The sequence below is a fragment of the Mchenga conophoros genome, linkage group LG16 (genome assembly GCF_057382185.1).
Source record: "Mchenga conophoros isolate Kocher_MC1m ecotype Shallow Benthic linkage group LG16, M_conophoros_male_GT1.1, whole genome shotgun sequence".
In the NCBI taxonomy this organism is placed as follows: domain Eukaryota; kingdom Metazoa; phylum Chordata; class Actinopteri; order Cichliformes; family Cichlidae; genus Mchenga; species Mchenga conophoros.
In genome coordinates, this window is record NC_140541.1 from 26,377,897 (window position 1) to 26,403,215 (window position 25,319).

The following is a 25,319-nucleotide window of genomic DNA, read 5'->3' on the forward strand; positions in this document are numbered from 1 at the left end:
GCAATGCGCTTTGCTCGCTTCCGTAAATATTTGGCGGGAGATGTAAGAAGTAAGACAGGAAGTTGTACTTGTTTTTGCTGTTTGATTAATAAAACAACAACAAAAGAGCAACACTCCTATTCTAAGAATGGATGAGCACAGTTCCGTGCAAACAGTGGACTGGAAGAAGACTAAGGAGGCGGCGGCAAACTTCCGACGGTTGCTACTTTGTTCCAAATGGTAAGTAAACGTTAAGTGCAGTACAGAGTGGCAAGCTAACCCTGCGTCGTCTACGAGTACTGGAAGTCAGGCTAAACTGGGTTTTTTATGTGTTTAGGTAGCAGCAAAAGTAACGAAGTGTTGTCTTACACTTAAAGTGGTACAAATATGTAAACATTTACAAATATGTAAATGTTAGTTTGGTATGTTTGTTTAGTCGAACAGTGGCCTGATGCTTATAGAGAAATGCAAAGCAACATGGAAGAAACTTAACCGTGCCCCTAGTCTTGTCCATTATCGTTAACTTTTCATTTGAAACCTCACTTTCAATTCATCCTTAATTAACACACGTGCGGCAATGCCATGAAATGTTGAAGACCTCTGTGCAGCAATGAGAAAACACCACGCAGCCTGCACTTCAACGATGAAAGCTTCCAAAATATAACCTGGTAAACAGTGCCATCACAATAAACCACAGATAATAAACCTGTAACTCGGGCACGGCAAATTACGGTATAGCGGCGATAACGCCTGCAGCACCTGCCAATGAACACTCTGGCATGTTTTGCTAAGCGATCTGGCGCCGAATAAGTGAGAGACAACAGCACAAAGCGTAGTAAAAACAGAGAGTGATGTGCTGCTTAAAATTGTATTTGACTGTGCTTGTAGCTGTGATGGAGTTCGGGTGATTATTTTTGCATATCGCAAGGTCCCGGACTGCCCCAGAGTGTAAGTTGCTAAACATCCAGGACTATGTGCTTTTGTTTTTATGATGGTAATGCACTTTGTGTTAAGGGTTTCAGGGTCTTGTAAAGTTCAGATTTTACACATTTGGCTCAAAAAGTATTGCAGCACCCTGTATTCCTAATAAGGCTATTGTAAAGGCACTTATGCAAATTTGCCTTACGTTTTTTTTAATCCCACTTTAAATTAATTTGTGGGTCTTGGGGGTATACAACCGTTGGCCAACTAACCTCTTTTTTTGTCTGTTTTGTTCTCTTTTTTTTCCCCCCAGTTCAGATTTGATGAAGGAACCTGTTTGCTTAGGTTTATGTGAGCATATGCTGTGCAGGTAATGTATGAACTTAAGTGTATTCTAACCAATTAAACACCAATAGGACACCAATAGACAGCTTTAGCTAATAAGACTAATGGGTCAATTTCATTTGGTACACCTAAATGATTTTTAACACCTGCAGTATGTTTTGCCTTCATCACAGATTACAATGTGAGCATAGTCTTGCCTCCCCTCTCAGATACTATAGTGCTTTTCACACATTCACTGTAGCCTTGAAGTTTTAGACATCAGTTATTAGAGTTAGTGGAGAAAACACATATATCCAAAGCAGCTGGATTTTCCACATTTTAACCTGGCAGGTGCCCAATACAAAAACCTATGCGATGATGGTTTATGCCACTGTGCGAACAATGCAGGTAGTAGTCTGGTGCCTTTATTGCTAGTGAGTGGGCATAATGTGTTCCCTCCTTCATGCTAACACAAAAAGTATTTCAAGTAGTTTCAGTCCATCTCAAACAGGAATTTTTTTTTCTGTGTGGTACATGTTGGAAGGTGAAATGTTGACAGTATCCCAACCTAATTCCCCTGAAATTGTCTGGAGCGGATGTGTGAAAGTGGCTACTGAGTGAATTAATGTCTGCATGCTTAAACAACAGCCCGAATTTTGATTCTTCTTTTTATGACTGGATGTTCTTTAAAAGTGAAGGAATAACCATTCTGTAATTCTTCTTACTGAGCTGTAGTGTGGACTCCTAATATGGGGTATATTTATTCCTCAGGTCCTGTGCTGGGCCACGTGCAGGAGATGGCTGTGTGGTATGTCACAGCCCTGCCTGGGTGAAGGACATCCAAATCAACAGGCAGCTCAGCAGCATCATAGAACTCTTCTGTGGCTTAGAGTCCCTGCTCACTCCTATTAAAAATCCAGGTAGAGGGAAGCTATATATAAAAATATAGCAGGCTAGAAGCATAATTGACAATTTATCTTTCGAAATCCATGTGTTTTGGTTCGTTCGGTTCACCACGCTCATCCTTCCACACCCTCCTCTATCACTTGTTGACTGAAATGTTCAAACATTTTTCTCCACTAATCTGGTCTGTGATTGACAGGGTTAGTGGCTTGTTTCTTTGGTTTATTATATTTATTGCCCATCTGGCACCCACGTAATTGCACTAATTATGCAGTGCAATTATCCATGTTAGTGTTTATTTTGCAAGTAGATCTCAGCTTTGAAGAAGAATTTCAGAAGGGCTTTCAAAGCCATGTAGTTAATATGGGAACAAATCTACACGTTGTTGTCAGTGTTCACGAAAACAACTAAAGATGTAGAAAGCAAACGAGGTGCTCCAATACGTCTTTCATATGTTAGCATTATTATTTCACTACACCTAATAAGCTGTGCAGTTTCTGTTTATGAGGGATTTTTTTTCTGCTATTTTTTTTTCTTTTGCTTTCTTGCGTTTTATTAGGATCCCATTAGCAGTAGCGTTAGTGTTTGCTATTTTACCTTGAGCCTTTTATTCATTAATATGTGTATGTTTATGTACTCGTATGTAACCACTGTAACACACTAAACGACCAGCCTTGAAATGCAACTAATACTGAAGTTCAATTAAAAGAAAGCATGGAAAAAAGGTCACCATCAAACCACCCCAAATTATACATTAAGAACAGTTCCTCAAAGATCGATGTTAAACTTTCAAGATTTCAGTATATAAATTATTCTTAATTAGCTTGAATAGTTCCATGTGATAATTTTTGTTAGCACTGTGTTTTCACATATATTTCTTTGTTTTCTTTTCTTTTTCATACTTCATTGTAGACTCATCTGTGGCTGAGATTCAGCCTGATGGCCCTGTACCTAAAAACAACAAGAAGAATTTTAAAATCTGGTTCAGTCCCCGCAGCCACAAGGTACGCTGCACAGTCGAAAAGGCTGCAGAGATCACCGTACCGGACAACAGGTCTCCTGGAGAAACATCTGCAGCACAGCAAGACACCCTCACTGCTCAATGCCAGGACCTGTCAGTTTTCAATTTCACCTCGTCCTCCCAAGACTCCGGCTCCTCTTCTTCTCAAAGATGCAACGGTGAAACAAAAAACGACAGGAAGAAGAGGTCAACTAAGAAAAATGCTACCAGCAGGAATGTGCCGGTGCAAGGAGCCACCAGAACCACACGAAAACAGACGAAGCAAAATCTGAAGAAGAAAAGGTTGGAAGCCATAAACCAGCAATGGGGCATCTCAGAAGAGGCTCATCTCTCTGAAAATGAGCAGGTGTGTGCTGATGGAGCAAGAAGGTCCAGTAAAAGGGTTTCATTCCTAAGCCCTGTTGTCACTTCTGATGGGCCTCAGCCTGAGATGGCACAGCGGAGCACTGATAAACTCAGTCCTGCCAGGAGCACAGTGAGAGAGAGTCTCTCACAAGGCAGCGAGACTGTACTGAATTGCCAAACTGAACTTGTTCAACCCTTGCCGGAAAGTGCCTTTCAGCATGACCAGCTGTCTGCAGATGTACCCAAACCAAATGATAACCCCAAAAATCACAAGAACGTGTCTCCTTCCGAGCATTCCTCAAAAAGATCTAGGACCGAAGACAGAAACAGCACTTTGGACAACACTCCAAAAAGACCAAGACCTTCTCCAGGCAGAAGGGGGAGAAAATCATTGAGTCCGATCTCTCCAGTTGTGCTAAATCCTCCATCTCTGACTACCCCTAAGAGCACCAAAAAGTCCAGAAAAGAGGGCAGAGACAGCCCCTCTGTTCAAGCCAGCCCCTCCACAGAAAGTTACAGGAGATCTTCCTGTTTTAATGGTGCATCTGTTGGACGGTCCAGTCCAGGAAGCCCTGCAGTTATGAAGAGGAACCACAAGGGAGAGACCCTGCTTCATCTAGCTGCAATCAAGGTCATAAAGTGTTGGCATGATTCACTTTATTTACTCAATTTTCTGTTATATTCTAGGTGTGAAAATAACTGCAGGAGACTGCAAGAATAAAATCTGTGCACAGTGTTCCTAAAAAAAATGAGATATTAAAATGGTAAACAATTATAATTTCACTCATTTTAGCTCAGTAATGCTGTTCTTGGGTTAGGACATTTTGCAGAAATAAAAATCATGAAAATTAGTGAGTGCAAGGAGCAAACCTGGCATTTCCTGTTTATTCTTTTTTCTTCTTTAAAAAAAAATTACAGATATATAATTAAATATTCTCCCTTACTGTGGAGTTGAGTATATTTGGCTGTATTAGATCAGGCAGCCATATTCCACTCTATTGAGACTAAACTGTCTTATAGTAATCCTTGTAAACATAGCTGTAATCCTTCCCTGGATCCCAGACAAAGCAATCAATGGCCCACTGTTGAGTGATTGATAAACCAGAGAGCTTTGGTTTACTGAGATCAGCTGCTGTGTTTAAAGGTTTGCATTTACAGGTCTGTGGTTCTGACCCCAGGTTTGTTATTATCTTTTGGTCTTTGCAGGGAGATGTAGAGGCTGTCAAGGATCTTCTGGATCAGGGGGCTGACCCCAATCTAAAAGATAATGCGGGGTGGACACCTCTGGTAGGTGATGAATTTGTTAGTCTCATTTGTTGTTACACTGTTTCTTCAGCAATGTAGCATTTGTTTACACACAATCGTGTTTTGTTTTTTTTAACTTATTTTGATGACAAATAATTGGCGTCACTACAGTGACTTTTTCCACATAGGTTTTCGTATAGACTTTAACTTTACTTCTATAATGTTTGCTACTTATTATTATTGTTATTAAAGCTAAATATTTGGATTTCTTCCTCCTTGGTTACTCATATTTCTACTATATGAATGTCCCTCTTTTGCTATCCCTATTTTCTGTTTGTTTTTAAAATGTAAGCATCTGTACTGTTTGTGTGACTGGCATAATAAGGGCCAGATTGACTAAGCAGGGCAAATTGGCACTAGTTTGCAATCAGAGAAAAGCACAGATAGGAGAGGAAATTTCAGATGGTGATGTTAAACAATGCATAAATTTATGATCAAAAGCACAGTGAGTTCATTATAATAATAATGATCGGAAGTCTACCAAGAGCAGTGCAAATTGGCATGCGGTCACAAACAAGCAGACCTGATAAGGTTACAAGTAATCTAGTAACAGCACAAGCATAGCTTGTTAATTGAATCAAACATAATACAAGAAAAGTTTTTAGCTTCTATGGATTTGTTTCTTTCAGGAAACACCAGCCCAGTGTAAGGAGAATGTGGTTGCAAAAGTCACAAACATGACAACAACCAGCCTCTGGAACAAAACTCTGATTAAGATTAAATAAGGGGGGAGGCACTTTTGCAGAAGTTTCATTTTTATTATTTTTTTTATGTCAAACTCTGAAATCTGGTGAAACATTGTGCAGTCACTAAATTGGAAATTTAAATATCATTAACCTGAAGATTTCTTTTGTTTTTAGTGTGCATATGAGATGAAGCTATGCGACACTTGAAAGTAAAGCCCTGCATGACTTCAGGAATAGGTCCAGCTTCCAAATGGCAGGGTGGCAGACCTTTTGTTGCTGCCAATATTGCATTAGTTCCTCTACCAGGGTTGACTTTTTCATCCTTCAAGATAGAGGAATATAGTTCTTTGAAAAGTAATATGTTCTGATGACACAAGGGGCTATTTTTGTGGTGGTACCTCCTCAGCAACAATCACAGGCATGTTATTTTATCAGTTTAACCTCAAGTTGCTGCCACATGATAAGCTGGAAACGCCTCGACAGCTGCTCGAGACTGAGTGTGTGTTTGCGTCTTTATTGCAGCACTTTATGTCAAGATGTTCCACTCAAACTTGAGTTTTCAATTTGAGTTTTGACAGTTCTCAGCTGATCATTCAAATTGCTACCAGTAAGCTTAATGCTAGAACTATTCAAATGTGTGTATTTGTATATATGTGGGAAGGTTGGTAGCTATAAGCCTTGATATGCTACAGCCACTATGACATTACCATTGTGTTTTTCCAAACCTCTGTTAGCACCATTGTAGTTTTTAACCTAGCCAATTGTAGAGCCAGAGCATTTCAGCTTGTTACATGTTTCTCTCTGTATTTGTGAAGTTTAGAACAAACAAAATGAAGCCAATTTCAGCATGCACTTTATGAATCCATGGATTTGGTTCCAAACTGGGTGTAAAATAAACATTTGTCCAGATGGCCAGTACTACAAAAAACTTGGAAGTGTCCCAGCAATACATGAAACAGTTGTCACAAATAAGAGGCATGTTTTCATTTCTAGTCCCTGATGATGATGATGATGATAGATGAGGCATATTCTTCTTAATATTTGCTCATTCAGGTGGCAAATCATTTTTACAGTCATTGAGGAGAAATAACTGCACAGCCCTTGGCTTAATAGCTTAGACTACCTGACCCAAATAAAAATAAACTGGAACAAAAAGCCAGTTTCTTAATAAATGCATTAGCTGCTCAAGTTATTTAAAGCATAATGCTGTGTTTAATCACTCTGCAGTTGTTTGAGTGTGTCTTAATTGCATTTCTGGTGAAATTCTCAGGCTGAACTTTAACTTTGTCAAATTAATCCTTTGCAAAGGCGAAGACTTAAAACAGACGAACATTAAGGCACCCATCTTCTTAATTTTAGAAAGCAGAAAACTGGGGCAGGACATATTTATGCATACTTCCCAGATGTTATTACTCAGCAAAACTTATTTCGTATCAGTTTTAAAAAATGCTTTATTACACTGTAAGATCTGAGGCATATTGTCAGATCGAAAAGAAGCAGTATAACTTTTGAGCTTTACTACTTTGTTTCAGCATGAAGCATGTAACCTGGGTCATCTGGCAGTTGTGGAACTACTGGTCTCAATGGGAGCCCTCTTGAACACGCCTGGGTATGAGAACGACTCCCCACTACACGATGCTGTCAGGAATGGACATTCATCTATTGTAAAGCTACTATTGCAGCTTGGCGCCTCACAGAACGTATTGTAAGTTGCTTTAAGTGTTTCACAATACTGCGTTTTCATTTGGGTGTCCATTGCTACATTGACTTTATTCTGTGCGACGTTGGTGTTTCGTAACAGTGTTTTAAGTTCTGACCTAAAGGCCCAGTGAAGAGCAGTGGAGCTCAAAATCTCACTTTTATTTAAGTGCCATGAATGAGTGAAAACTAAAGCCCCACAGTTGTGAGGGCTGTTTATTTTTTGTTGAATTCTTTTTCAGTGGCCCGAAGGTTTGACATGAAAACAAGAGTTTCTAGTCTTGTCTTCAAAGCCAAACTTTTAACCTAGTATTTAAACACATTTTGGCCACTTTTTAACTGCATTTACAACAAGATGGAAGTTCTTTTTTTAAACTCTTATTGGCAGCAGTGTCCTCTAGAGTAGTTGTGAAACTGTATGGCAGGTCCCTCCTAATGTATTGTAGAGCCAGTGCACAGTGTGTGTTACCTGTTGAAGGTATGTAATAAAATTAAGTTGAATTAATATTAAAATAAAAAAAATACACTGCTCTTAAAAAAGGAGCACTCAATTATCCATAGTATAACCTAAAGTTGGTTAAACTTCAGAGCAATTCATCTTAATCAAGTTAGGAAGCATTAAGAGTGTGGAGATGTCATTGCAGTGGTGAATATTTAGATATTTTGCTGCCTGTAGCATCATCTGGCATGACCAGTTTGGCAGTGGATCAGTAATGCTCTGGGAAGGCATATCCTTGGTGAATGCCAGTTGAGTAGCACGGTCCTGGGTTGTGAGCACAGGTCCCACTAAAGGACGTCAGCACTTCATTCCATGTTTAAGCAGTCTGTTTTTTGACAGTTTGGTCAGAAACATGTATAAAAGTAGCCAGCTGGAGGTTATTTTGCAGAACTGTGGCATTGCTCCTCATTTTCCTCATTGCACAAAGGAGCAGATACTCATATGACTGCTGATTTGTGCCTCACAGTAGTCTTTTCCAGCTCTCCTCATGTAATGGCCCAGATCTCCTCCATACACTTGAGAATATGCTGGCAGACACAGCAGACCTTCTTGGGATGGCTCATGTGGATGTGCCATCTTGAAGCAGGTAGAGTTCCTGTGCAACATGAATGGGCTGCAGGTACCATCTAATGCTACCACTAGTGAAAGAACACTAGCAAAAAGCAAAACTAGAGAAAAGTCAGTCAGGAGGGATAAGAGAAGAGCAATGATTTATGCCACAACCTGCAAAATCATTCCCTTTTTCCCTTCTCGCCTCTCCTGTGCATCCCTTGTTGTGTTCATTTGCACCAAAGCCGATCATATGGATTCACAGTGATTAATGCATCCTAACTGGACAGAAGAAGTTGAACTAACTTTGTGTTAAACTGTGACAATCAAGTCTTTTTTTAAGCGTAAAAAACTTTTTGAGCAGTGTAGCTTGCTCAAGCGCTTGTGATGACATTCATTTTGCTAAAAGTGAACTACAGTCCTAATTTAATTGTTGATGATGACTAAAACAATTTAGGCAAATATTCTTTTCGATATGCTTTTTTTTTTTTGTGTGTGTGAATGGATAAAGAAAAAAGTTAGAGAATCAATGCCTTTGACAAATTAAATCACAGCTATATAGTGTTCCTGGAAAGAGACGTTATCTTTTGATGATATGATCTCTTATTGGGGACACACACACACACACACACACACACACACACACCTGAAGCATAAATCTAAAAAGAAACAGAACATTTACACCAAGTTAATATTTACTGCATGCCTATTGTGTTTCCTGGCATTACATCATAGTGGTGTTTCTGTCCTACTGGACCACTGCTTTTTTTTTTTTCTCCCCCACTTCCTCAATAAATTTTCAAAGACTTGTTTCTCAGTCATCATACAAGACATTCAGCTTTTTGGGAGTTACATAGTACATAGGTGGACAGATGTAAAATTCAGTGCTGATTGTTTGTTAATCAGTTGATGCCATATGAGCTCTTCCGGCTTGTGGAAGTACATTGTCAATAATGAGGACGGGAACTGACTAATCCTTATGATGACTAATTAATCAGACTTGGTACTTTGATCAGATGATCAGCTCTTTTACAGTCTTATAATCAATGAATACCTATCATACTTTGTTTGTTTTTGTCTTTAGTTGTGTTTGTTTCATAACTTTGATTTACATTTGTTCTTTTTTGCCTTATTACTTGTCTGCAAGGAAAACGGGCAGGGATATTCTGTGAGGTTTTAGGTTTATTTTTTTGAATGTCAGTACAGATGTAATTGTTTTCAGGTCAACAAGCAGGTTACCACAATAACTGAAAGCACCCTCAGCATACTTGACTGTAATTCTAGGAACATTTAAAAGATCTGCACCTGATGACCGGAGAGGTGTGATTGGGTTATAAACAGTGAGCCATTCACAGATGTGCTGGGGGGCAAACCGTCGAAAGCTTTGTGAACTAATAAAAGGATTTTAAGAGTATTCCTTTATTGTACTGTGAGCCAGTGAAGTGAATTCAGTACTGGGGTAATATGGTCAATTTTCCTCTTACCTGGAAGGCCTCTGAGTAACCAACTGAATCATAAAGCCAGAATTAAAATGTCACGATTACCAGCGTCGTAGGCAGCTGTAAGATCAAGCAAGACTAAGAAAGAAACTCTGAGTCACTGTTAATCTACATGTCATTAACTTTAGTACGAGAGTTTCTGTGATCCCTGATTGGTTCTTTAAATAAAGACTGTAAGTTGAAAGGTTTTATTTAAGAGTTGGTTTTTTTTTTTTAAATTAATATAATAGTTTACAACCTCAAGATGTTCGGACTTCTCGGACAGAGAAAATGCAAGCCTTCGTTCTACTGGTCTGATCTCTGTATTGCAATGTAATAGGCACTTCAGTGTGAAATAATAATGCAGGCCTACATTAGACGATAAGTGAATCCATGAAGCCATGTGGGCATTGGCATCCAGAAACTTATCAATATTCATTCCTATTCAGGATCCGAGATCAATATAGTTCCTGTCCTAGCTTCTCTTCCTTACCATGCAGAATCACACACATGCACAGAGGACACAAGCTAAGACATCTGCCAGTGCAGTCCCTAATGGACTGACTGGCACACAGCTCGGGGTTTAGAGGCACAGATCTTCATTTTTCCTCCGTTGATGTTTGTGTGCAAGTAGAGCTTGAATGATTCAGCTGCATTTTGTTGTTGTTTAGTCACAGTTCTATAAATCACTTGGTGCCAGAGTCCACTTTATATCTAGCTCAACTTTTGATTAATCTGACTGAAGTCTGAAATACTGAAGGAAGTCTTAAAAGAGACAAACTATCAATTGAGTACCTTTTAATATATTTAAGCGATATCTGCTTTGTCACAACATGTATTTTCTGAGACCGCTTTAAAGTATGAGCTTCTAAATGTATACCAGGGCAGGACATCTGGCTCCTTAAGAGGAGGCCTGAAGAATTTTGCTTAGCATACAATAAGCTTTTAGATTTCACTGTTTATGTTTAGGTCAATGCAGTGTGAAAATAAATTTGTACTAATGAGACATGGGCAACAAGGTACCCGATATATTTAAATTGACTAAGTCGTAATGACCACATTAAGCCGGAAGCACTGAATCCATACAGACATTAATTAACGTCACCTGGAAGCCTTGTACTAACATGCCATTGGGTATAATTAAATACACAGGGGTACGACAAACTCGCAATGACATTCATCAAATGCTAGTAATTGGTCATTACATCACTCTTTGTCACTCTTTACTCTTACTAGTATAGGACATAGTGTATATATATATGTATGTGTGTGTGTGTGTGTGTGTGTGTGTGTGTGTGTGTATGTATGTATGTATGTATCCATACAGTTTATATACTGACTTTTTTTGGTTTTATACAGATTTTAGTGATTTTAATATAGCTAAATTAAAGTTAATTAAAATTAATCATAACTCTAGGGATGTTGTTTAGATATTTTGCACTGAAATTATGATGCAGGTGCACAAGTATGATGATGATAGTATCGGCAAGCCAAAAACTGGTGGTTATAAAACATTAAGGACTACAGTAATACACCAATCAGAAAAGTCAGGAAGATGGCAAACAATGTAAAGAATGCAGGTCACAGTGTTCCAAAAATAGCTTTTCAGCCGTTTTAATGGAATGGAAGGTAATTCATCATTTTTGTTAGCCCTCAAGGAGACAGTCTGTTTTGGTGAGTTGACCTAAGTGTGAAAAGAAGCTTTGCTTGTTTACAAGAAGACCTCAGAGGGCACCTTTGACATGACAACTTCCAGTTAATGGATGTCATTTTCTTGCTCTTTGAAATGTACTCCATAATGCATACCGTCTTTTCAGTTGCATTCTCTTGTCATAACAAAGTGCATTGCTCCGATCCTGTTTTGGCTTTTATGCACTGGACTATCGTTTTTGTGCAGTCACAAAGTTTGAAATATTGTTAGCAGTTTGAAGAAGGGTGTAGCTAAAAGCATCAAAAGAACTCTTAAAGCTGTACTCAACATTATTTGTGATTATGGTTTGGTGTTAATGAAGGGCATTTGCAAAAAATAAAATAAAATCACAGTGCGGTACTTTTAAAAAGTTAAGTGAAAGTGTTTGGGAAGTCTAACATAGCAGTGTTGGCTGTAAGGTGATCAGAACAAATTTCAAAAGATGGAAATTTAACTAATTGTCTTTGATTTGAAGAAAAAATACTGCCTCTTCATTTCACTCTTCATACTTGCTGCTAATGTGATTTTGGGCAGAAATGGTTTAAACTGTATAGAAACTGTAGATACCAAGTAAGGCAACAGTCTTTTAAGGTTTATATCAAGAAGTAAATGGGTTAAAAAGCTTTTATCAGTGTTTGTGTTGTTTTAACAAAGTGGAGTTAGGAATGAAAAATAGGGCTGAACGATATATCGCATTTGCGATAATATCGCGACATGATCAAGTGCAATTTTCTAACCGCAAAGGCTGCGATTATACTGCGATTATATTATACAATTCATGGGCTGCATCCTCCTGAGGCCGCATTTGTAGACCGATTACGTCACAGCGACGCGCCGAAGGCTGTCCAAATTACTACCATATCCCAGAATTCATAGCGCGGCCCAGCCAAACTCCAGTTTCCAGCAATGGCGGCCGCTACTAAGTTTTAAAATTACTCATACTAATCTTTCTGGGTCACAAAATAAACTTTTAACATATTTTCAGGCGAGAAAGTAGTTGTGTAAACATCAAATATCTGCTCGGTTTATCAAGATATCCCATATTTGCAAAAGTGCTTCGACGTTTTCAGAGGCGTCTGCTACCCACCAGCTCGACAGCTAGCCGGGAGCTCGAGGGTTACTGATGCGGCCGAGAACGGCACAACTCCCGGCACATCATTTTCAGATCACCGCGGAGTTTCGCTGCTCGGGTTAAACGTAATATATAAGTCACTTAGACAACCTAAAAATGTTATTGTTGGGCTTTTTTCAGTGTTTTGTTTGTTCGTGAGTAAATCGGTTTGGCTGAGATTAAAGTTATTAGATTAGATAAAATAAAACTTTATTAATCCCCCGGGTGGGTTCCTCCTTGGTTTTCACACAGCTGACTAAACGTCAAACAGAAAACTTATTAAACAGAAGTATGAGACAGTTGAGAATTTACACCAGTGTCTGGTTATATTTTAGATAGCAAGAAGCAGACGGCCGAGTTTATTAAACTCCACCGAGACAGCGGTGACGCTAATCAGAACTAGCCTTCTGATTAGCTAATCAGAAGGCTAGACCGTCCAATTTCACGCCTTTAAACTTTAAAGGAGTGTTTGTGTGTGTGTTTATACAATTGCTATTATGTTTGCACTTTATGTGTAATGTTACTGACTGCAGAGATCAGTAAGATGTGTGTATTTTTTATTTATTAGTTTTATTTATTTAATATTATTTTTTAATTGAATGACTGTCTAGTAGTTCACAGATGTCGAAAAACTGAGTGTGGTAAAGCCACTGATTTTTTTTATGTATATTTCTGCAATCTGCACATTGTACTGACTTTCATTTTAATGTTTACACCAGGGTTCCTTGTCAGCACTTTATGCTCAGATGTTTGTAAGCTAAAAATAAACTATTGTGTATGTTCAAATATACTGTTGTGATTGAAGAAGTTAAATAAAAATGTCAGTCATCAATTCATGCATCACCTCATGTCATCATAACAGAGGTCTGTCTTCCAGGAAAGAACAGTTTAAAATTAATGTAATATAGTATTGGCCATACTATATGATGTATTGCTTGTCTTTGTTTAATAATACAGAAGACAAAGACCTTAAAAAATAATCGCATATCGCATCGCAATATTGGGGCAAAAAATCGCAATTAGATTATTTTCCATAATCGTTCAGCCCTAATGAAAAATGTATTTGGTAGAAAGGCTCAGAATGTCAGGGATGAACCATTTGTAGCATGCAACACATTTTATGTAATGAGCGCATAACTGAAATCTGCTTGCTGTGGTCAAAAAGATCCACTATAACTTAAAACTTTCTAGGATAACCTACCACTATACCTGTGACTATATTAGATAGTCACAGGTATAGTGGACGCCTACTAGAACCACCCTCACCTTCCACCCACTTGTGTGCTTGAGCAGAGGCCTGTGGAAGAGTATTTGTGACTTTACCTCCTTCTCTACTTTTTGTTTTATTTGTAGATATTCTTCTCACGTGCTGCTGCTTAAACCAGCTTGTGTGTGTGCGTATGTTTAAGTGTCAGGGACATTTTATGTTTGTTTGTATTTGTGTGCATATGGAGCTGGGGGTATGAATCCAAATGAAATATTTTATGGACCAGTGGACCTATTAATTGTCCCCCAGGTGTTATCTTTGCTGACGCCTAATCTTTTAGAGACGACCTGCTGGGCTTGGTTCTTCTTTGTCTCCTTTCCTCCTCCTGTGCCTTTCGTGATTCCTTTCTCCGCCCCCCTTTTCATCAAGGTGACCCAAGTCTTGTTTCATGCAGATTTCCTCAAACGTAAAGACGCATACTTTAAAGCTGTCCGCTTTGTAACCAAGGGAGGCTGTTTCATCGTCTTTGAGTCTCTGCACATAATAGTGCTTTTTGAGATGCAAAGCCTCCATTAGACACGCTGTTCTAGAAGGTTACCATGTATCAAAATTAAAACACATTCAGTATGCAGCCTTTTGATATTAATTGCTTTGCATTTAGTGAGTGTTATGATGTGACCTATGCTTGAAGTATAGGACAGACTTCAGCTTAACCTTATATCGAACTGTTACGCACTAGCGAGTGATTGACACACACTGTTGCACAGAGTTCACAGAGCAAGCAGGATGTGGCATTGCCAATTTTTTTTTTTTTTTTTTTTTTTTTTTAGCAAATATTTGAAACTGAATTTGCACAGATTGGGACTAAATGATGAAATGGGGCGATGATCTGATTTGAAAACATGATCTCCTTAAAAACTTAAACTAAAACAAGTATTAAAAGGATCCTTTCAAAGGTACGACACTGTGGATGGAGCCTTCAGAGCAGGTTCCCAAGACTCTAGAGCTCCTGGCTAAGGAAGTGCAGCCAGCTGAGTCTGAATCATTTTTATAATAATATGTGTTTACAATATTGCATGTAATATATATTCTTGGGCTGTTTTTTGTTTCCTAATGGAAATTTACTAGTGCATTGCTCATTCAAAATGTGACTGTAAAGGTATATCATGACTTACAGCTTACTCAAGATGAGCTTATACAAACAACATGACTGATTAAAGTGCAAGCTGAACCACTCATCCAAATGACTTCAGACTCAGCACTTCACTTCCTTGGATCCCGAGCAATGTTCCTGTGAAAAACAACGGTCTATTTAATGCTTGCACTGATCCATCATGACTAAATAACCAACAAGAGATGCAGGATTACACAGCAAAATATCTTGTTGTTGGTGGTGTTTCCTGGGATTTAGATTTTGTGTGTTGACATATTTTTCAGTGTTAATGTGTCTGACCTTCCTGGTGGTCACCAGATGGTCTGCAGCACTGCAAGTGAATAAATATATAAGTGTGTGCATATTGTTAGATACTTACACCTTTTATCTTTGTTCCTCTTCATAGAAATCTGTATGGAAAGCGGCCTGCAGATTATGCAGCGAGTCTGGAGATGCTGGAGATTTTCCAAGAAGCCTCAGAAGGAACTCAATATGCAAATGCTCGTATATCTCATAGCCCCTCAGCCAGTCTCTCCGTGGTATGTCGCCATGATGTGAATAGCCCTTTTTGCCTTGAAATGATCAACTCTGGAGCCGAGTTATTATAATGACTATGTTTACTCATATTGCTTAGAATGTTTTTGATTCATCTTCATTTCAGTTAGTTTCCACAGTGGTTTTCTCATTTCAGTTTAGTTTTTATCAGTGTTAGTTGAAATTTGTCTGTATTATGTAATGGTTGGTGATTGTCAGGGTCAAGATTTAAGAAGTTCAGAACAATACAAAAATGGAACATGGCAATGACCAGTGCCTCCTGAAGCTGGCTGTGTTGATTAATTGAACAAAATTAACAGATACTAAAGGCAGAGATATTTCCAGTCATTTTTTTCTGGAAACTTATCTTTTTCCTACAGTTGGTTTTCATTTTCAGATTAGATTTAGTGAACCATAATACATATTCTTGCATTAAAAGCCTCAAAACCTCTAAATTTCTGCTTGTTGTAGGTAAATGACTGTGTGAGGAGGGAACAAACCATAGTGCTTTTGTCCAGCAAGCTCTCGCCAGCTGAACGGCATCAACTGGTCAAACTGGGACAGCTACTGGGAGGGAGGATGGCTGACACATTTTCTGGCTCAGGTATTGTTTGTTTGTACTCCAGGGGATCAACGTTCCAGTCCAAGCCCCTTACAATACTAGCTGCATGACTGCTTTCAGCGTTATTGGTGATGGGCTCTTAACAGCATCATGAATTAAATGCAACTGCCAGCGAACTGCTTGTACAGAAGCTTGTTTAACTGCCAAGCACTTCTACGTGCAGTCAAAATATATATCTGAAGGATAAATTCCAGGCTGAACCTCCTGAGTTATTCAGTAACTAAAAGGTTGTCTCTTGGCCTCATCCAAACATTTACTAAAGATTACATAATGCGGCTACTTCATCAACCTTAGAGATGGTTCACAATCCCAAATGGTCCTTTTGCTACTGAGCCAAGCTTCATAGGCTTTACTGTCTAACACAAATCCATTTTATTGTAAAAGCCAACGTCAGGTGCTTGAGCATTATCACTCGTGAAGGTTCAACAGTAACTAACAAACACTTTTAGAGCTGTATACATCATTGTGATACAGCAGCTCCTTCACTGCTGCATAGTTTATAGCTGAAAGAACACAAGAGAACAAAAGTAATTGAAATCATTCCTCATAAAATGTTTGGAGGTACTGTCAGAGTGATGAATACTCACTAATGAAAAACACAAGTGTGTCTCACGATTCTCCCTCATCTGGCCTGAGGGCTGAGAGTAGGAGCTTCCAATGAACATTTCTCACATTTTGAACTGAAGCCTGCAAATCCACCAAATTCATGGTCAATGCACAATGTAAAAAGGTTTCACCCTGGAGATATAATTATGTTCATTTTGAATTTTTCAACTGTGCTTAATTGTTGATTGAAGAGGCAATAAGCTTGTATTTAATTTTTAATTAACCATAATTATGTGTCCCTTTCTTTTACACAATAAACTATAGAGGTGGGAATCACCATACAACTCACGATACGATATTATCACAATACTTAACGCACCATACGATATTATTGCAATTTTTTACAATATTTTGCGATATTCAGATTCTGTACATAAAGGTAAACTTTATCAATATTCATTTTATCTAATATCAAAGTCTCACACTCAGTCTCTCATTTCAGTCAGTTTTATTGTTGACAAACTGAACGGTTTGTATTACAGTCTAGTCCAATTTAACTGAATGCAACCATCTGGTACAATTATAGCTATTCTGAACTATGCAATTTATGAAAACTATGCAGCCCATTCAGCAACTGAAGAATTTGAAAGTAAATTAAAACAAAATATAATTTTACATTAAATAAAAAAAGTTTTAAACTTAATAAAAATAAAATATGTCTTAAATTAAAATAAGTAAACTGTCATGTTTATTGCTGTCAAAAAAAAAGTTAAACACATTTGGACAGTGAAGGAATGTCAGCATTCTTGCTCAGAAAAAGGAGCTGATCAACATGCTCTGAAGTCAGAGCATGTTCCAGTCCACGAAAAAATTGTTTGTAACAAAATATCGATTTCTGCTGTCCCTGTATCGATACATTATTAGCAAACAAAATATCACGATACTACACAGTATCGATTTTTTCCCCCACCCCTAATAAACTAACACTTGGCCTATTGTGTTGCCATGAAGTGTTTGACAGGTTTTCAGTAAGATTACTTTTCACCCACTCAAAGTAAGGGACATTAGGGAAGTGTTGGGCAGTGACTAACCTGGAATAAAAACTATTTCATCCAGTTGGGTTTGCGTTGCTAAATCAAAATCACAGATTTTTTTTTCCTTTAATGCATAATTACATTGGTTTAACCTTTTACAAATGATTTCATAAAAGATTCACATGTAAATGGCTCTGTCTCATAAAATGCATAACATGCCTACATGTAGTATAAAATTTATTGTATAATCTATAATACTGTTTGGGTAGGAAATGCTGGAAGGCAAAGTGGAAAAACACACTGTCAAAAAGAAAGTGGAGAGGGGACAGATGTTAATAATTGTTCACATTTTCAGATATTTTTTCCCTTAAAGGTAGTGCTGAACTCATGAAAACTGACATAATAAATGTGTCAAAAAAGCAAAAAAACAAAAAGTTTAGAGATAAACTTGAGCTGAGATGAAAAACACTATACTGTTTAAGATAAACTCTCTGTAGTTATATTTTGTTTGTCTCTTTAGATGTGTCAAGAAATCCGTCAAAAATATTCGCTTATTTTTTATTTTTTAGACCTATTATAGACAGGGATTGGATTATTAAAGTGTTTTTTGTTTGTTTGTTGTTGTTGTTTTTTTTTACCAATGGACCAATATGCAAAAACAGAATGGTCAGCTTAGAATTTGGCACAAACAAAAGCTGTGGTGCAGCATACAATGCTACTACTGCACATTCACCTAATGTGTATATAATAGATAATGTTCTTTCTTTCTCTCACCCCCTCGAGGAGTGTGTCAGGTTACAGTTCACTGTGTGTTATACTTGTATAACTATGCATTTGACGAATAAAGAACCTTGTACCTTAAAAAATAACCGGACCATGCAGAGAGTGAGATTCACTGCACAGATAAAACCAACATAATCTTGTTCTAAATTGATTGGAAGAGTAAAGTATGGAGAGAGAAAATGAGAGCTTGTGATCTGAAGCGTAACGTGTTATCTGTCAAACATGGTGGAAGCTGTGTTATGTCATGGACATAATGGATATATAAACATGTATGAAAGGCCGAATTGACAAACATTTAGAATTTCACTATTGCAAAGCCCCCGAATTAAACGACACACTGACTGCATCCTTTCAGATACATTGGTGCAAAATTACCAAAATTTGTGTCACAGGCAAAATGTGGACCTGTATGGACTGGTGTGTGTCTGTTTTCTTTTTCCAGTGAGTCACATTGTGGTACCGGAAGGGCAAATGCCCACCACCTACTCCACCCTCATGGGTCTTCTTGCTGGCTGCTGGATTGTTAGATACAAATGTAAGTACAGAGAAGGCTGTAAACTTTAACAGTCTTTAATTCCTTAATTCACATTAATTCATTTAATGTGTAAGTGTCACTGTTGGAAAATGTATCCAGAATTGTGAATTAAATATTTTTAGATTTACTGATGTCATGACTCTGTATAAAATATAAATGAATAAATTGTTCTGTGATCTTCTAGCTCCGACAGCTCTAATAGCATTAGAATTTAATATGTTGAAAAGTCTTGGACATTTAGAGTAGTATCATTATAATTTAGCAAAAGCAATGTAATTACAGTTACTAAATCTGTCCTGTTATATATTGCTTTGAATAAAGTTCAGTATTGACTGGGCTTCTTGCCCAAAAATAGAAAGAACTTTAATTTGCTACTATCACGTGTTTCCTCACATGCTGCACCGTTACATTTGTACATTGTAAGTTTTGTTTGCAATATACTTAAATACCTTTCATCCAGAAGTAAGTGCCAGATGGCTATTTGTGCTGAGTGGCAAAATTACATGTAAATATTTCTATACCGTACCTGATAAATATATATATATATACATTTGTCACAGAAAAGTCATTAAAGTCTTTCAGAGAGTTTCTAGATATAGAAACAGTATTTCCATTTACATAGAAGTTATGTTTCTTGTAGTTGCTCAGCTTAGTCATTTATCTCCCAAAAGTACAGCACAAATGTTGGTAGCACGGCCTCTGCTTACCTTACAAGACAGCAGAAATACTGAGGTTGCTGATTGCAAGGGAATCCATTCTAATCGGCTTTAACCTATAAGCCTGCAGCAGTAAGGTCACTGCTACAAGCATGATTCATCTAGTCACCTGCTGAGTATTTTTTTTTAATTGCCTGCCCTTTCTTAACATTTCCAAGGAAGACTTCCCAGATGCTTCTACAGAGAAAAAAACAAAACAAAACAATTTGAGATAACAGATTAGCCTCCTGCTCAGTCCCACAGAACATTTTAACAGCCGTCTTTGTTTCAAACAGTGGGCTGTTTGTGATTTTCCATAGGACTGTTTTAGATAATATTTTTATGCGGCTACATTAAGGGACATGTAAACCATTAAAATTGCTGATGTGTTACTTGGTGCTACAATATTATGGTGTTAATTTCTCTCATTTTGGAACCTTTTAAGTGAATTATTCTGTTTTGTGGGTTTTTGGGAAAAGTCCAAATAAAATATACAGGATTTTTTTTCATGCACAACATCCGGTCTCTATGGGAAGATTTAAAGAACATTTAGCAACAAGCAGTTTTCATATCAGATTGTTTGTGCCTGTTGCTCTGTGTGCACACAACTCCTTATGTCTGACGGCCAAGTGAAGTATGTGGGAATCAATATCACAAGGCCAAATATGACTAGTGATAAAAAGTTGGTCAACTCTTTTGCCTTTTTACCAAGATAAATACCTTGCAAAAAATTTCCTAATCTTGGCTAGTCTCTCTGGTATCCTTGGACCAAGTCAGCAAGCATATGTTCAGAGACAATCAGCTTCACAGGAAGCAGAAAGAGACTTGCAGTCAAAGAGTTTTCTGGCACCTTGGCATGCCCTTGACTGTTGTATGTGTGGGAATGTGTGAGTGTTACAGTACAGTGCCGTGCATTCCTGTTTCTGTCTCTGCCAGTAAGCCAGTTCAACGTTGAATGTGTGTAGTTGTGTCACTGTAACATTTTGAGTGTTTGGACCATATTTATCCCCCCCTCCCCTTTTCTTTTCTCCACGCGGGCTGAGCACTTGACACTTCTTGTCTCCCTTGTGACAGTCACTGTGGCATCCTATCTGTTTCTTTTCCTTGTGTATGTGAGCACACACAAGGAGCTGCATTTTCACTGTCACCTGACTTTGTATGCCATACCTGTCCGCTAAGCCGAGCCCCGGCTTACTTCTTTATCAGACTTGTTTCAGTGCATTGCATTTTGATTGAAATGCACAGTCTCTGTGTGCCTAACAAGGTTATATTCCAACTAAAAGCCTTTTATTAGGGTTTCACTTAAAACTAAAAGACAGTTGAAATGGTTTTGACCAGCATGGGGGAAACACACTAATGTTTTTGCTAGAGTAAAATGAGACTATTATTTACCTCAATCTAATCTCAATTAGCTCGCTTGTAAACCTTTTTTTAAATCTTGCATCTACCAGCTGTGTCTGGCAACCTATAGCTAGAAAATGTCCACTTATTGTTTTTGTTTTTTCATCTTATGTGTTTAAACATTAACATTATAACATTTTTCCATTGCGTATTTAATGAAGACATTTCAATGCACAGTCCCTAGTCATAGGAAGACTAAGAGTTCACCTATACATAAGTGACTGCATTTACACAGAAAAGCTAAACTAATAAAGCACATGCAGTTTTACTTTTCTTAACGTTACTGAATGCTCTAAGCAATCAGTGCAGCCTGAAAAAAGTACAACTCTCATTGCAGGTCTCAGAAAACCTCTTGGGGTCAGCTTTTCTACTTAAAGATATGAGATTGGAAGTGTAGGATGCAGAGTTGCCTGTTAGTGTCAATAAAAGCCTACAAAGTCTGGTTGCTTACAGTCTGTTCTCAAGAAAGACTGGTTGGCAGGTCATTCTTTGATCACAAGAACTTTTACAGAAGTTAGATAGGTGCACAAAACTAGCATAGGCCACAAGAGCATTTCTGTAGGTACTGGTGTTCATTATAACGATAAATTACATAACAATGGAGGAAATTCAGGACTTGTGCTATTTTTTCCTAGGAGTTGATGTCAGATGTGGAGGTGTTTCTGAAGAGGAGAAATTTTCAATTTTGATTAGTATGGCTTCATACTGACTTTTGGTATAATGACCATGAGTGCAATGTTGTATCCTGTCTCACTCCTAAAGCGTCTGTATTGGCCTTTAGAACTTCTTATCCATTCGAAATGCCAATACAATTCTTCTTGTCTCATTATAAGAGGACAAGTTTTCGTCAGCTTTTGTCTTTATAATGAGATCGCAGTAACAGTTTGGTCTCACGGTTAGTCAAGAGGGCTGGTTCATCTTACTGCTCACTCAGTAAGGATGGGGATTGAGATGTTTTATGCTCTCTTTCGGAGTATGATTAACAAATATGCTAATGACTCTAAGAAACTAAGTGCTATCGTCCAGAGAGAGATTAACCCCTGTATTTCTGCCCAACTCTTTAGCGGGGTCCTCCTGAAAGAAGTCTGTAATTAAGGGGGGTGAAGAAATGTTACTACTCCTCACCCCTTGTAATGGTGCTGTCACGGTGTACACACACTGATCTGTTCCTGTCATCTTACTCACATATTTGGAAGGTGGAATGTTTGTAAGAGAGAACTTGAGGCAAAGTGTTGCGTATATACCTTGCAAATGTGTCTGTGGAATAGTTTGCATCTCTAACAGTTAGAAGCGTAATGAGAAAACTCAGTGTGTTTGTAATGAAAAACGTTATTCGAGCCAATGCGTATGCTCAGGTGTATTTCCTATCTTCCCACCCCGCCACAGCAAAGTGTCATATTTCCAACCTAATCTAGCTTTAATGTTTAGATATGCCACTTATAAACTGTGGATTTGGGGTTTCTTTTAATATATCCCAAAAATAATGCTCAGTAATAGAACACTTACTGAGAACAGCAGCAGTTTGATCTGTGACATCTTCAGAAGCATTTTTATCTGTGACAGTGAGGGGTCATTAAAATGTGCATGTTTTGTGTTTTTTCCCTCCCCCTTTATCTGCCTTTACTTTTAAAAAGTTTTCTGCCTTTTTAAGATTTTCTTCCTAAGGATTTTTAACAAAAGCTATATCTCTAACACAAAAAATGCCTGGATGCTGACTGTCACACGGTTTTATTTTGACTCCGTAAAACCTCAAGAGACAGAAAGAGATGACGCTCGAATTCTGCTTAATACTTTAAACGGGGGTTGCATCATTAACTCCATCATGCTGTGGGCATCTTTCTCTGTCAACAACGGCAGCTATGCCAATACATGAAATCTTCCAACTTGTGATAAAACAGACTGTCATCCTTGGTGTGCAACACAGCCTTGTCACATTCCCTCAAAGTCAACATAATTAGCTGTAGCTTTAATTTTCTTTGTTCTCTCTCTTTGATGCCAGGGGTGGAGGCATGTCTCCAGGCGGGGAAGTGGGTGCCTGAAGCTGAGCATGAAGCAGGAGAAGGCCCCCAGCGAAGTCGCATCAACAGATGCAGCTTGGTAAGCGAGAAGCACAAAAACAAAGATATGAAATTGATGAATACGCGTTGTTTAAGCTCTCTCTCCTTGGGAAAAATTTGTTTTTCCAGGCAGTGGCATATGGTGATAGTTGATTTTTTTTTTTTTTTTTTTTGTATAAATCTGTTTTCTGTCATGAATCATAACATATTTGCTTATTTTAGACACAAATCAATATAAATATAATTAAATTTTTAATCTCTTCAATTCAAATTAGTCTTAATTAAGCTAAGTATTCAAAATTTTTTGTTCTCTCACCCACATGTTTGATTTTGCAGCCAACCGTTTCTGAAAGACAGCAGCTTACCACAAAGCCAAAATTACACTGACATTGTTTCTAACACAACATGAATGACTTACAGTGGCCAAGTCTGTCATGACCTCAGTTTAAAGAAGATATTTTGGCAGGGCTTGAAAATAGCTTTCCCCAACCAATCAGCATGAAACCCGATGGAGCTTGTGCTGTTTTTAGAGAATGGGGGCACTGCATTGTCAAAGCTAATACTGGCAAAAGACTCTTTAGAAGCTGCATTTGCTTCTAAAGGTGCTTTAGTCTGCTTTGTTCAGATTCATTTGTGCAAAAACAAAATTCTATGCACTGTGTATGTACCTGATAAAGTGTTTACCTGTTACCTTGAGGAATTCTCAAGGTATTTTCAGCATGTTCTGGTCATAACCACAAGGAGACACATGTTCCCCCACTCTTTTATAACTCTTTTCTTTTTTCTTTTCCCCCCTCTGATGCAAAATAAATGTTCATTCTTGAAAAACGGTAAAAACCATCAATCAAAATCCTAAATAAAGGACATGCAGAAGCAAAAGTAAAACCCTGCCAACGTATAATAAAGTAATCTTTCTACTCTAAAGACCTGAGAGTGCTAATTTACAACGCAAAACAGCTGAGTTCCTTGATGCTGTGAATAGAACAGTCTCCAGTGGCCTAATTCACTGCTGCTTTAAACCGTAATGCCAAGTGGTTCAGAGCTTGTCTGGAGAACAGTGCTTATAAAAATGTCTTCTGGCGCTGCAGCAAAGAACACAAAGCATCCACACAGGCACTTGCCTAGATTTAGTAGCAAAGACAATTATTTACCATTTATCTTCACCATAAACAAAAGAGAAGACTTTACTCATTCTGCCACTAAGCTCGTTTGTTTTCAATTTTTAATGAAGGATGATAATAGAGACGTTTTCTCAGCAAGACAGTTTTAGTTTGGACGAGCCTTGGACTCTTCAAGGGATGAGGCGGTCTTCAAAGTTTTCACTAATGTCTGTTCCCGTCGTATTTCACAGCTTCCACCACTGTTCGATGGATGTTTCTTCTTCCTTCTTGGCTCTTTTAAGACGCCTACCAAAGATGAGCTCACAAAACTACTCCGGGAGGGAGGAGCTCAGCTACTGAACCGGCAACCCAAGCCAGACAGTGATGTGACTCAAACTGTGAATGCCACAGCCTATCATGCCCTGCCAGGGTCCGACCAGGCCCTTTGCACACATTACATCATCTATGACCCTCAAGCCCCTCACAAGCCGTCAGTAGTGAGACGAGGCAAGGTGTGGTCAGCTCCCACCACCTGGGTCATCAATTGCATCACTGCCTTCAGCCTCCTCCCTGTACCAGACCCTGAACTATTGGTCTAAATTTGTTAAATAATTATGTTTGCACTAAACAACTTACCCATAAGTATGTCCATAATGTGTATGTATGTCTTGTTGTTGTTGTTGTTGTTTAATCTATGCAGATTTAGTGGACATAGTGAGTCATATACAGAATAATAAAACAATAATGTTGCTAATTTTAATGGTCCATACTTACAATGTAAAAATAAAGTACAAATCTGTCTAGCGATAGATGGATAGATATAGATTGTTTTTTCACAAGTCTGAGAATCTGACTTATATACAGTATGATTGAACTTTACAATAGAAGATTTGACACTAATTGATGCAAAAAAAGTGAGGAAACAAAGTTGTGTTGCACACAAATAAAAAAAATAAAAAAATAAAAAGGGAGGGAAAGAGGTTATATTAGAAAACATGGACATAGCCATTTTAACATAACTGTTTTTCTTTGTTTGCTTTTTGATGTAATTAACAGTTATTGCTGGTTATAATGCTGTATTTAAAAAAAACAAAAACTCTTGAAATTTTGTTATTAAAAGTTGTTGATGAAATTATTTCTTTC

The 25,319-nt window shown here is 38.0% G+C and overlaps 1 protein-coding gene across 3 annotated transcripts; it reads left to right on the plus strand.

Moving 5' to 3' along the window:
* On the plus strand, positions 1-25,319 carry bard1 (BRCA1 associated RING domain 1). Of its 3 annotated transcripts, none has more exons than XM_085249837.1 (11): positions 1-219; positions 1,214-1,270; positions 1,996-2,144; positions 3,040-4,124; positions 4,700-4,780; positions 7,017-7,189; positions 15,276-15,408; positions 15,875-16,007; positions 18,831-18,923; positions 23,019-23,116; positions 24,428-25,319. In XM_085249837.1, exons 1-11 carry the CDS (start codon positions 128-130, stop codon positions 24,773-24,775), a joined length of 2,442 nt encoding a protein of 813 aa, XP_085105963.1. In that variant the 5' UTR covers positions 1-127; the 3' UTR covers positions 24,776-25,319. The 3 variants fall into 3 exon arrangements, with proteins under 3 accessions (XP_085105963.1, XP_085105965.1, XP_085105964.1); XM_085249839.1 differs by lacking the exon at positions 1-219 and adding an exon at positions 345-647; XM_085249838.1 differs by lacking the exon at positions 1-219 and adding an exon at positions 682-927.

Excerpts from the sequence above, each read along its gene's own strand:
- bard1 (XM_085249837.1), top strand. The coding sequence starts at position 128 with ATGGATGAGCACAGTTCCGTGCAAACAGTGGACTGGAAGAAGACTAAG. Across the intron at positions 2,145-3,039 it reads CACTCCTATTAAAAATCCAG|ACTCATCTGTGGCTGAGATT; the intron begins GTAGAGGGAAGC and ends ACTTCATTGTAG. Across the intron at positions 15,409-15,874 it reads CCTCAGCCAGTCTCTCCGTG|GTAAATGACTGTGTGAGGAG; the intron begins GTATGTCGCCAT and ends TGCTTGTTGTAG.